The sequence below is a fragment of the Bubalus bubalis genome, chromosome 3 (genome assembly GCF_019923935.1).
Source record: "Bubalus bubalis isolate 160015118507 breed Murrah chromosome 3, NDDB_SH_1, whole genome shotgun sequence".
NCBI lineage: Eukaryota > Metazoa > Chordata > Mammalia > Artiodactyla > Bovidae > Bubalus > Bubalus bubalis.
The window spans coordinates 109,119,653-109,131,877 of record NC_059159.1 but is presented as its reverse complement, the minus strand read 5'-3'; the positions used below and the strand labels follow the sequence as shown (position 1 = coordinate 109,131,877).

General features: G+C 43.1%; 1 protein-coding gene and 1 long non-coding RNA gene across 3 annotated transcripts in view; one reads left to right on the top strand and one right to left on the bottom strand.

Annotated features, from left to right (window-relative positions):
• Positions 1–12,225, top strand: part of TRPM3 (transient receptor potential cation channel subfamily M member 3) — a gene marked incomplete in the record, with an annotated part of 593,048 nt that overhangs the window by 510,333 nt on the left and 70,490 nt on the right. The window contains 2 exon segments of the mRNA XM_045165065.1: positions 1,870–2,010; positions 8,477–8,605. Of these exon segments, the coding sequence (XP_045021000.1) occupies positions 1,870–2,010; positions 8,477–8,605 (270 nt within the window).
• LOC123332842 lies at positions 6,737–11,237 on the bottom strand. Of its 2 annotated transcripts, none has more exons than XR_006549935.1 (3): positions 11,164–11,237; positions 8,389–8,581; positions 6,737–6,952 (listed from the first exon to the last, which is right to left on the bottom strand). It is a non-coding gene; the product is annotated as an uncharacterized LOC123332842 (long non-coding RNA). The 2 variants fall into 2 exon arrangements; XR_006549936.1 differs by lacking the exon at positions 11,164–11,237 and adding an exon at positions 10,717–10,847.

The window sequence follows — 12,225 nt, the reverse complement described above, 5'->3', positions numbered from 1 at the left end:
ATAGGTTATAAATTATAGAAGGAAAATATCATGTACCTTTAGAGTTTCTTGAGGTTAATGATCGATATTTGTAGAACCCTATTGCTGTCTAGTGTTTATCATGAAGATTGATTCAGCTCACTGATCAAAATAAACACTTAGATAGGTCATAGTATGGAGTCTAACTTATTCATTAGTTCAAGGTACTTTTCCAGCCAGAGGGTCAATAAAGGAATGGAAATTACCCTCTCCTGTAATTCTCTGGTTACAGGTAAATCATGTGTGATTGTTACATATTTAAGTAAAGTCAATACTTGAGGTAATGACAGAAATAGTTGAAACTAATATTTCATATTGTGGGTAAGGTGGTTTGAAGCCAGATCACCTATTGGTTGTCTCTGTTACCAACTTCAGGGTAAATTATTTTGGTGATTAGATCTTCAACTTTAAACCCTTATTCCTAGTACTTTTTCTTCTCCCAAGCCCTTGTCAGTCTCTGAGTAGTTGTAAGATTCTACCCTGTTCTCACACTTAATAAAAATTTCCTTTGCCAAACATTGTAGAACTAACCTTATTTAGAACAACATAGAAAGAATTAAAGCCAAGAAATATGGTATAATAGATCCCTAATATCACACTTTTTTCTGGTGAGAGATCCCAACTAAATCATTTCAGTCAAGAGAATCTGAGAAAGTCTTAGTTCACTTTAAAGACCAGCTAATATTTACTGGGGCTTCCCTGATGGCTCAGTGGTAAAGAATCTGCCTGCCAATGCAAGAGATGTGGATTCGATCCCTGGGTAGAGAAGATCCCCTGGAGAAGGGAATAGCCACCCACTCCAGTATTTTTGCCTGGGAAATCCCATAGACAGAGGAACCTGGCAGGCTACAGTCCATGGGGTCGCAAAAAAGTCAGGCATGTCTTAGCAACTAAACAACAACAATATTTATTGAGCACTTATTAAATGCCAGATGCTGATTGATTTGTAGACCAACCCTCTATCAGGTGCTATTACTACCCTTATTGTACAGTTAAAAAAACTAAATCTCAGGTTAAAATAATTTTCCCAATGTGCCACAGATGCTAAGTGTCCAGATTAGAACCAATCTTCTTTGTCAATGTCTGCCTTTTTTCAAGTTCTGCCTTTTTTGTGACGTTTAATCACTGTTGTCCCTGCTGCTGTCAATAGTGAGAAGGAAATAACTGATTTAAGGAAATCTGCAACAACTTAAAAATGAGGTCCTTTTCAAGTCAGGCCTGACTTCTAGTCCTGCCTGGTTGACTCTCCTATGCAGAGGAATGTAGTGTGCCCGGGAATCACCAAACTAAGGCTTCACAGGGTTTGAAATCAGGAAGCCAAGGCATATGCCTAAAAGTTGAATAGATGCTCCTAACCTAAGCTCAGGCATTTCAGATACCTAAACCTCTTGAATGTCCATAACCTTTGGACAAATAAGGCATTACTAGTCTAAGGTACCCTTGACTTAAGAGTTATTAGCATGAGTAGAGAATCCAGACCTGCCTGTCTCATGATAAAACAAAAAAGGGGTTGGGAGGAATAAGAGGTTCCTGATCTTTCCAGGTTATACTCTTTCTGTCTGTCAGAACTTTGGGTATCTTCCAACACCTCATCTTCCAGAGGTTCCAGGGAGGAAGAGACGAGAACAATCAAGAAATATCCCTAAGGCCTTCCATCCCAGGCGAAGGATATACAGATTCTATGTATAATGCAAATGCGCACCTAGGGAAGGCACAATCTCCAAATCTCTGAGGACCCTGAACAAAGCCCTAAGGTTCTGGGAACACACTTTCCCATCTGTAAACTGAGCATGTTGAACTGCGTGCTCTCCAGAACCCTGCTGTGATGCTATGGGTCCTCTTCCACCGTAGGCGATGTTGGGAAGAAACAACGGGGAGTCCTCCAGGAAGAAGGATGAAGAAGAAGTTCAGAGCAGACACCGGTTAATCCCCCTGGGCAGGAAAATCTATGAATTCTACAATGCACCCATTGTGAAGTTCTGGTTCTACACTGTAAGCATCTTTCCTTTTCTCCTTTTTAATGGATGGCCAACAAAGAGCCAACGTCAGTTTCTCATGCACCTGGGTGGTTTCTTCTGCAAGTCATAATATAAGGACCACACAGGCAGGAATAACAGTCCTAAGACCTTGCTTTTTCCTATAGCTTTGCAAGATTTGTGGAGCTTGTGAGGCAGCTTCCACAGTTTCTATATTTCTCCTCCTTGCAGAAAATAAAGGAAATGGTAAAAGAGCTAACAGAAATAGAAATGAGATGAATATGAGTCAAGTCTAGAAGGGAAATAGAGGTCCTTTTACAAAATGCTTCCATGTCCTGGATGGATGAGTGCTGGATCAGAATTGCCTATTTTAGATGTCAATCCTGGTTTTAGGGGGACCGTTGGTGGGCTGAGCAGAGTGTTAGAAGGAAAACCACTAAAGATGGGGATCAGAAGTGTGTAATTACTCCCAATATAATACGTCATCAAACAACCTTTCTCGCTCTGACGCAAGCAACATGCAAACAAAACAGCAAAAAACATGTAAAGAAACCTACAATCACAGCAAATACTGTCCAGTATTGCTGGACAATATGAGCATACCCTGCAAATATTTTCTGCCCACAAGATGAAAGATTATCCCTGAAATAGCCTCCTGATAGGGGAGAAACGGCCTGACTGCTAGTTTTCTGCCTCTGTTTTTCATGATATTTTAAGCTTAAGGTAAGTTTTGACCCAGGTCATTTCTGCTGCTCTCCAGCCACTGTGGAGTGGTGCCAGATGAAAAGTAGTGCATCTGCATTTTTGGCCTTTCTCACAACCAGCTACACACCAGTCACTTGAGTCAGCACCAGGATAATCCGAGTCTGAGGCCGAGATGACGCAAATGACTAGATGAGGTCCTTTTTGTGTGGTCCTGTGTGCTGACACTCAATGATGACTTTAAGCCAGGCTTTCCCAGCCTCATCACTATTGACATTTGGGGGCAGAATAATTCTTTGTTAAGGAGGGCTGCCCTGTGCATTGTAACTTGCAGAGCAGCATCCTGGCCTCTGTCCACTAGGTGCCAGTAGCAGTCTCCAACCCCAAATGTGATAAACATACTGTCTGAGACATTGCTAGATGTCTCCTCTTGGGGTAAATGGCACATGTTGAAAATCACTGCTTTAAAGCATACCCTTAAAAGAGGATGAGAAATTATCAAAATATAAATAAAGTAAAAAGAAGTAAAAATTTTAATTTGTTAACATTAAAAAAAGAAAAATATTCTCCCCCTCCAAAAAAATAACTAAAGGATGCAAAAATCATTTCTATTTATATATTGCATGCAGATATTTGTTGTTTTCTGACAACCAGTGGCAAGCATGGACTTTGGAGTCAGACAGCCTAAGTAGAAATCCTGTCTGGGCCTCTCTATTATCGTGTGACCTTAAGCAATTTACTTTAACACTCTGTTCCCAATTTTCTTAAGATGAGGATAATAATAGTACCTGCTTTATAAGTATTGGTAAAGATTAAATGTGTTAAAATATGTAAAGCACTTAGAACAGTGCTTGGAACACATTAAGCATAAGATAAATGTAACTTGTTATTCCTCGGCTAGACCAATTGCAGAGCAACAGTGTTTTATTCATCTGTCCACTCAACAATGATAGACTATCATTTATTGAATACCTACTATGAGGCACTCTGCTAGGTGCTTTATATATACTTTTCCTAAACTAATAGTTTTATCAAGATAATGTTTTTTATTGTATTTTATGCCCAGGTCTGCCCTTTCTCTTATATTAGACTGCTTTAATTGTCTCAGCCTAGGTCAGAATTTGGCAAACCACGGCTCATGGGTCAAATCCAGCCCACTGCCCATTATTATGGCCCATGAGCTAAGAGTGTTTTTTACATTTTTAAAGAGTTTAAATAAAACCAATTGAAGATGAATTTGTCACACATGAAATTCACATGTAATTCATATGTCCATAGATAAAGGTTTACTGGGACACAACCCAACCCATTCATTTACCTATAATCTGGCTGCTTTTATGCTCCAACTGTTGAATTGGTCACTTGCAATAGAGACCATTTGACCCACAAAAACCTTAAACTATCTTAACTATCTGGCCCTTTATAGAAAATGTTTACAGATTCCTTTTCTAGAGCATAAAAGAAACCAATAGAAGTAGTAGTTTCAGGAATATCTATCACCTGTATAAATAGAGTACGTGATTCTTTTATCCTTCTGAGTCATCTTTTTTTTTCTTGTGTTCTGTATTAATTTTAACTTCCTTGATTTTTCTAGTTCCCTTCACATAGCTGAGGCAGTTTGTTAGCCACGAATATTTTTAGATCACAAATGCCCTGGCAATGGTTCTGAGCCTTATTCACATACTGGAATCACCTGGAGTGCTAAGAAAAAAAAAAACACCTGGGTTATATTTAATCTATATTTTAAGATTCGTGGGTTCTTTTTCCTGGAGATTCTAATGTTGTTGGTCTGGGGCACAGCCTAGACATCAGGATATTTCAAAGCTCCCAAGTGGTTGTAATGAGTAGCCAGGGATGAGAACCATTACTCTAGACAAAGGGCTGAGTTTTCAGCCTGGTATTTCTTAAACTTCCATGATGATAAAGGATTGTGTTAGAAATGCAAATTCCTGACCCTATCATAGCCCCACTAAATGAATCTCCAGGGAGGAGCCTGAGCGGCTATTTTCAGTTCTCAGGTGAGTCTTGTAGTCTGGGAAGCATAGGGCACACTGCTTTCCTTGTACAATATACTGCAAGTTGTGGGGCTACCTCTTTGAGAAGCGGGGGAGGGCATGTGTGCAGCTCCTTTCTTCATGGCTGACTGGATTACCCTCCACACACTCCTTAGACCGATGCTCCAGTTATGTCCAATTGTGTTTCCACAATGATTTCCAGAAATCCATGTGCACTGACAAAGCCCAGGCCTCAGGGAAGTAAATGGAGATGTAGAGTGGCAATCTTTGAAATCCCCAGAGATGCTGACCAGTAAAATGCAGCTGTAAATCAAAGGGCCCATTTGCTTTTGTTTCTTGTCTGTAAGAGTAGTTCCCACCCCAATTTCCAAAAGTATCCCGTTCTACATTCCCAAGGTTCTGAAAGGTAAGGCACACCTCACTTCCACATAACGTGAGTTCCTGTCTTAGCAAGTTTCCAGAGAGCAGGTTGAGTCCTCTTCTGTTCCAGCTGGCTCCCAGACTGGCTTGTGTGAGAGCCTGTTCCTGGGGCCCAGTTGGAGAGGACACCAGTTCAAGGTACCAGTGGTGCCAGGTCAGAGGGCACCACTGTGCTCTGGGCTTTTCCAGCAGGAGCAGACTCCTTCATCTGCCAACAGCATGCAGCCCTTCCACACTCTTGTGGCAGTAGGAAAAGGCCCGGGAAGAAATGAGGAATGGCCAAGCCCCACCAGGGACCCCCAGGCAGCTTCAGCAGGCTTTGGTTGCTTACTTTTCATACTTTAGGAGTCATGCATCTAGGTTAATGGAAATTTTATAAAAATAATAAGTAAATAGATTCTTAAAGGATTCCCACTAACCTAAGAATCATAAGGTTATGTTTCTTTTCAAAATTATGGAATTCTACCCACAGCCTGTTAAAGCTTACAGGATATATACAAGTATGTATCTATATGAATATATATTCACACATACACCCACAACCATTAAACCATGTTCTGTTAGGGTAATGTGCAGCAAGGCCCCATGAATGTTAGCGAGTTCTAGGATAGGTTTTTTCCTAAGACAGCAGCCAGTCCTCTATTGTACCATTGAAACATATTCAAAGCCCTATTTTTGGAAGTCCATATTTTGAGAGTTGTCCCCAAATAGTATATTGCAGCTTGATATTGGAAAGGAAAGCATTGTAGAGTAGTTATGGTTTAAAAAATAGGCAGGAACTAAAAGAGAAGGTCCTGGAGGAAGCATAAGCTATGAGGTCAGTTTAAAAAAGAAAAAAGAACAGAGGTATGAATAATGAACAGGGGTAAAAAGGAAGGACTGAGGTAAGCAGAGGTAGAAGAATAGAAGTTTCTTGAAAATAGAGGTGCATAATAATATCAGCCACCATTCAGTGGGCTGCGTCAGGAGAGAGATGCATATTCCGGTCTCTCTGTCCTTGCAAAAGCTCTGCAGGGTCAGTTGCAAATATCTCCATTTCACAGAAGGAGGCCCAGGCAGGCGAAGTGATTTGCACAAAAAGATACAGCTGAGTGGAGGATTTTTAAATCCAAGTGTCACTGACTTTTCATCTACATTCCTTCCACCAAACATTAGTCCTTCTGCCAAACAAGTACACTGTACCTGTATTTACAGGACAGAGGCAGATTGAAGGAGTTATTTAAGTATTAAAATGAAGAGGTTCTGGAAGAATTGTGTGTGTGTCACTGGGCCTACTTATGACGAGAGAAGATAATGGTTTGGAAAGTTTTGCAATGAAGTAAGTAAAATGACAAAACCTGAGTGGTTAACAAGGCCCACCAGAAGCAGTGGAATTTGATCCAACAAGGAGAAAGAAGCAACTAAAAAGAGAAGGGTTTCAGGTCAGAAGGAGGCTGAGAGTATCTTTTAGCATTTAACCATTCAAGTCCTTTCCTTGCGTTTTGTAAAATACAGAACTCACAGGGACTAGAGAGTGGATGCCAATATATAATGGTAAACAAGAACCGTATAAAACAAATTACACCTTAAACACCATCCTATACTGTTTCACACTGAGTAGACAAGATTCTTTTCAGGTGAGGTTTTCATAGTGTGCTAATGATCTCAATGTGGGTGGGGCAGGAACTAAAGCGTGGTTATAAAGAGTAGTCCTTGGGCGGGGTGGGTGTACAGGAGTGAATCTCGCAAGGAGAGAAGGAGCTCTGTTGACTCTTCAGCATCTGTTCAGCTGCCCTCTCACTTTCATACGTGATCTCCAACATGTATATGCATATGCCAGCCCTTCGAGAGATGAGAAATAGCTCTGTCTGTAAATCCATCAACATAACAAGGTCTCAGAAAATGTCTATGTCTTTTTTAGGATCTGTGTATTCGTTTTTAAAAAGGAAAGGGAAGGAGGGGGAAGAAAGAAAAAGGAAGATGAAAAAGAAGGGGAGACAAAAAAAGGGGGAAGGAAAAAACACAGAAAAAGAGAAAGGGGGAAGAAAAAAGAAAATGGGAAGAAAAAAGGAAAGGGAAGGAGGGAAAGTAAAGAGGAAGGGAAAAAAGAAGGAAAGGCGGAAGAGAAAAAAAGGGGGTAAGGAAAGAAGAAAACAGGTCCATTAGGAGAGAAAGCAGTGTTTTTCTAGCTCTGCAGGGCTGCCCGTACCTCTGTGTCCCCAGCCAGGCTGCATGTTTTTCCACCTTCTAAGCAGCCTCCAGGGCTCCAGAATCACCCTGTACCTCCAGAATTCTCAAGGTCTCAATCCTTTTGCCCACACCATTTCCTATTCTTTGCTAAGCTCTAAAGAGTGCAGATTTGAATTACTCACTCAGTTCCTATTCACAGCCCCTGAGGCCCCTAGAGTTAGCAAGTACAATACTCCACTTGAAGCCTCTCACTGCCCACCCTAGAATGAATTTTTTCCTCAGCCTCTTCTGTAAGAGCCTCGCCAGCCCTCCTACTCTCCACTCACTAGACATACCTGAGTCCTCCAGTGACAGTCACCAAACCTGAACCCTGAGGAGTATTCCTGGGACACATTGCCACTCAGCCCGTTCCATCAGGGTTCAGCCTCCAGTGTTCGTGCCTCATGAGAATTAAATCTCACTCCAAGTCACAGTCAGCCTCGCAGACTCATTCTTTCCTATACATTGCTTGTCTTCTCTTGCTTTGATTCAAAGGAGAAACCAGGAAGGACTATCCTAGCTTGGATAGGACAGGAAAGTCGTGCCAGGGATGAGGTAAAACCCTCCCAGGGTACTGCCAAGCAAGCACATTAAGATAGAAGGGGGAATAAAAAGTAAACACAGAAGAGAATTAAAGTGGGGCTCCAGGGAAGTCTGGGCTATTTTTATGTTGTTTTCACCAATATACAAGTATAGCATGTGTCTGCCTTTCCTCCTCCTAGACATTTAATCTCCCTGGCATTCTTTAGGCAAAAATTCACTGTGCTGTCCTGGTTCAAGGACCCAAGCCTCATATCTAAGCAAGAGCAGTCCCTGAGAGAAGAGGTTCCCTTTTTAGCCAAGAAGACCCCAGAAATGGGGTAGTTGCAAAACAAAATGGTGCATCATGACACATTGGTACAAGCAGAATGTGGGGACCCGAGACATGCAAGGTTCAAAAGGAAGATTGAATATCAATTATTTCAGCTATTATGGTCTTTTAAAATTCTTTCGATAGTTTAGCGCCTAGAAGTTCGTTTCATCATGAATAACTGGTCCTGCTTGCTGACCTTGCCGTGCCCTGCTGCACAGCGCCCTTGCCCAGGGGCAGGGCTCCCAGGTCTTCACAGCCAGAGACTGTATTGTGTTTCCTTACAGCTGGCGTACATCGGATACTTGATGCTGTTCAACTATATCGTGCTAGTGAAGATGGAGCGCTGGCCTTCTACCCAGGAATGGATCGTCATTTCCTATATTTTCACCCTGGGAATAGAAAAGATGAGAGAGGTAACCACTTTCCTAAAAGAAAACAGAGGAGAAAGACAGTGGTTAGTTTCCTCTGTGAATGGAGGGGAGTAAGGAAGGTTGGGGTCTAAATTAAGCCGGAAACAATTTCTCTAATGCTGCCACAGAAATAAGGGACTTGATTTCGACCACTACAGACAAACCTGGAAGGCTTCAGTGTGTGTTTATAAGATTGTCACTTCACGTATGCTTGGGATCTAATCTATATTTTCTGGAGCATCACTCTTGCCCCAAGAAACTTCCAGTTGTCTTCAACACTGTTTACATCTCTCTTTCCTCATCTTGATAAATATGACTTTTAATTTTTTTTCTACTTAAATTGTTTTTAATCTTTGAATTTTCCACTTTTATTCCCATTGCAACCCCTTACTTTGACTCTTTTTGGACCCAGTCTACCAATACCTATGATTCTGCAAATGCATTTCAGCAGCTCCAGGAGGAACTATGCCTTCGTTAATTTATTCCCTGGCTTATTCCTTCTCAACATTTATTATCCCCCTGCTGGGCAATAGCCTCTCTACCAGCCCTCGGCAAAATGAGCACATTTCTTGTCCTTCAGGTTGAGGGTGTGGTTCTCTCTCTTCTCTCCCTCACCCCATCGCATTAAAGAAGCCATCAAAATGCCACCCTCTTGTGACGTACTTGAATTCAAGGCTAACCTTGGCCCATCAGATTCAGAGCCTTTATAATAAATGCGGTCAAGCAGTAGTCCACCAGAGGGCTCTGCAACCCTGCCCAACAGGCTCCCAGAGCTGGTTCCCAAGTCCACAGGGATGGCAGGCTTGTGCAATGTGATTCCTCTGCATTTCCCCCTGAAACTAGTCAGCTGGAGAGGCTTTTTCTGGAAGAATTATTCCCTGTCAAGTCCACTGCATTCTCAAGAGCTCTACTTGCTGTACTATAGTCAGTGGGAAAATATATTGGGCTCCATAGAAAAAATAATTCTTACAAACCCACAAATTCACACTTGCCTTCATTACTGCTGCTTGCTGCTAAATTGCTTCAGTTGTTCCAACTCTTTGCGACCCCATGGACTATAGCCTGCCAGGCTCCTCTGTCCATGGGATTCTCCAGGTAAGAGTACTGGAGTGGGTTGCCATGCCTCCTTCAGGGGATCTTCTCAACCCAGGGATGTCTCCTGAATTGGCAGGTGGGTTCTTTACCACTAGCGCCATCTGGGAAATTCCTGCCTTCTTTACTAAGTCAGGTTAAAAGGGCCTTACTATCAAGGCTAAAATGTTCTCCAAGAAAAAGTAGGATCATTTTTAAAAATATGTATAAATAGTTAAGAGCCCTTCCCTTGGGTTTTTTAACTACCTTGGGATATTTAAATTCTAGCCATCACACCCCCATTTTGAGAGTCCCATTTTATAAGGAACAGGATTTTTGTTGTTGTTAATGGATTCCTGTCTACTCTCAGGCTTTCCCATTCATAATGCCTTCCACTTCCTGACCAGTGTTGTGTATTCCCCATTTGTAAACTGAAAACAGTAATAAATTCGCTGTGGTCTTTGTGTAGCTCTCTGAGAACTGAGGCTGCTACTGCTAAGGGCTCTGTTGCTGTGAAGTGCCAGCTCGCTGGCTTTGTGATTTAAAGCCTTAGATGCATTTTCCTTCCCCATGATAAGCAGAAAAGGGAAAGGCTAGAGCAGGGAGACTGGAATCTCTCCAGGGACTAAACTAGAAGAAGACAGGGAGCAGTCTGTACTCCACGGACTGTTCTGGAAGAAGCTGCCAAGCCGGCGGGATGCCAGGAATCTCCAGGCTGGCTATCCATTTCTCCTGAGGCGGCATATAACAGCAGGGAGGGCAGAGCCTGGAGCCCGGGGTCAGCAGGGGGTCAACCAAGAGCCCTTGTTTCCGAGGCAGCTGTGGGACGGGAGGCACTGACCACCTAAGTATCTGACCTTTTCCTCTCCAGCCCCGTGAGGTTGCCCCTCGCCCCACATGCTTGAATCCACTAAAGAAATCCTCAGGTGCCAAGGGTCCCGCCTAGAGCCGCCTCACAGTCAGCACGCAGGCCCTGCAGACCTCAGACGCAAGAGCCTGGAAACAGGAAAAATCTGTAGGCTTCTACGCCTCCAGGGACCTACAAGGAGGGCTTTGTGGTTTCACGTTCTGCCAACCCCTTCCCGGCACCACATTCTTCTGCGCGGAGTCAGCCCAGCAAGCCGGGTGATCCCGTAACAGCACATAACTGCTGCGCCACGCAGGTGCTCATCCTCCCACGGGGGCCTCCTCCGGCCACTTGTAAGGTAGATGACGCGGCTGTGAGGGCGTCCCTCTCCACAGCTGTGGAAACTAAGATTCGGGGATTGAGCAAAGTTTCTGCATCCCACAGCTATAAAAGAGAGCTTGGTCTTAAACCAGACTGACCCAGCCTTAGGCCCACCCTGCCTGTGGTTACAAACTGGGCTGCTCCTTGGATCCCAGGGATCCTAAGAGAGGTTTCACCTCATGCACTCTGCTTTTATCTGTTTCTATGTTGCAATTACACAAAGATACTTTCACTGTTTTTTAAAAAATATTTTACTACAAACCTTAGGAGAGTGTGGGCCAAGGGTTAGAGAAACTATTAATTTAAGACATTCCCAAACGCCTTAGGACACCTATGGGAGAACACACACTGAGTGTGCCTCGTTAGGATGGATGGGGGATGGGGAGCCATCAGGACAACAACTGCAACAGGAATTCCTCAAGGGCTGGACAGTGACTCCAACCTGTAGTCAGCAGCAGGACCTGGGAACTTTTAGAAATGTAAATCGTCAGGCCCGGGATCAGGCATATTAAAGCAGAAACTCCAAGGGTGGGGCTCAGGGGATTGCTTTCACCAGCCCTCCAGGTGATTCCAATGCATTCTGAGGGCTAGGGGTTTAGGAATAAGGTACTAGAAGAATGAAGCTACCAGGTAGCTCCTGGTCTCTTGCTCAGCCTTTCAAGCTCCAGTCCTGACTTTCTGAGACCACCCTTCCTTACACTTCAGGCCAAGGCAAGCTACTAAAGTCTTTGTGAAGATTCAGATCAATAGCTGCAGATTAAACCTGTCCCATCTTTGCACTCCCTTCTTTGAGAGATCCTGAACTGGGAAAGGGGTGGGTCATAGCTTGAAGAGCTGGAAATCTCAGAGGTAAACACAAATGATTCATGAAGGTAGCCCTGCTCCGTAGCTTCACAAGGTTCCTCACACCCTGTGGTACAGAATGGGTGGCAACTCCTGCTATCCAGCTGTGTATTTCATAGAGTGTGGAGCAGCAAAAAGTCCCCTCTGGATTTAAGATAAATCAGAATACCACCCAGCAGTTAAGATATACAAGGGAGTGGATAGTTACTATGGAGTATCTGTGCAACAATCAGGCAGTCAACAACTATTTCTTGAGTGTCTCTTATGTAGCAGCCCCTAGGGAACAAAGCGTCTGTCCTCAAAGTTTATAGTTATAGATGAGAGGAGAGATCAAAGGATATTGAGAGGAATGCATGGATAGATGATAGATAGTTAGCTAGACCAGCATATATGTACACCCATACATACACATGTATGAGGAAGGTTTTCAACAAGTGAAAAAAATCTTCAAAACATAAATAGGATAATTGACTTGGGGATG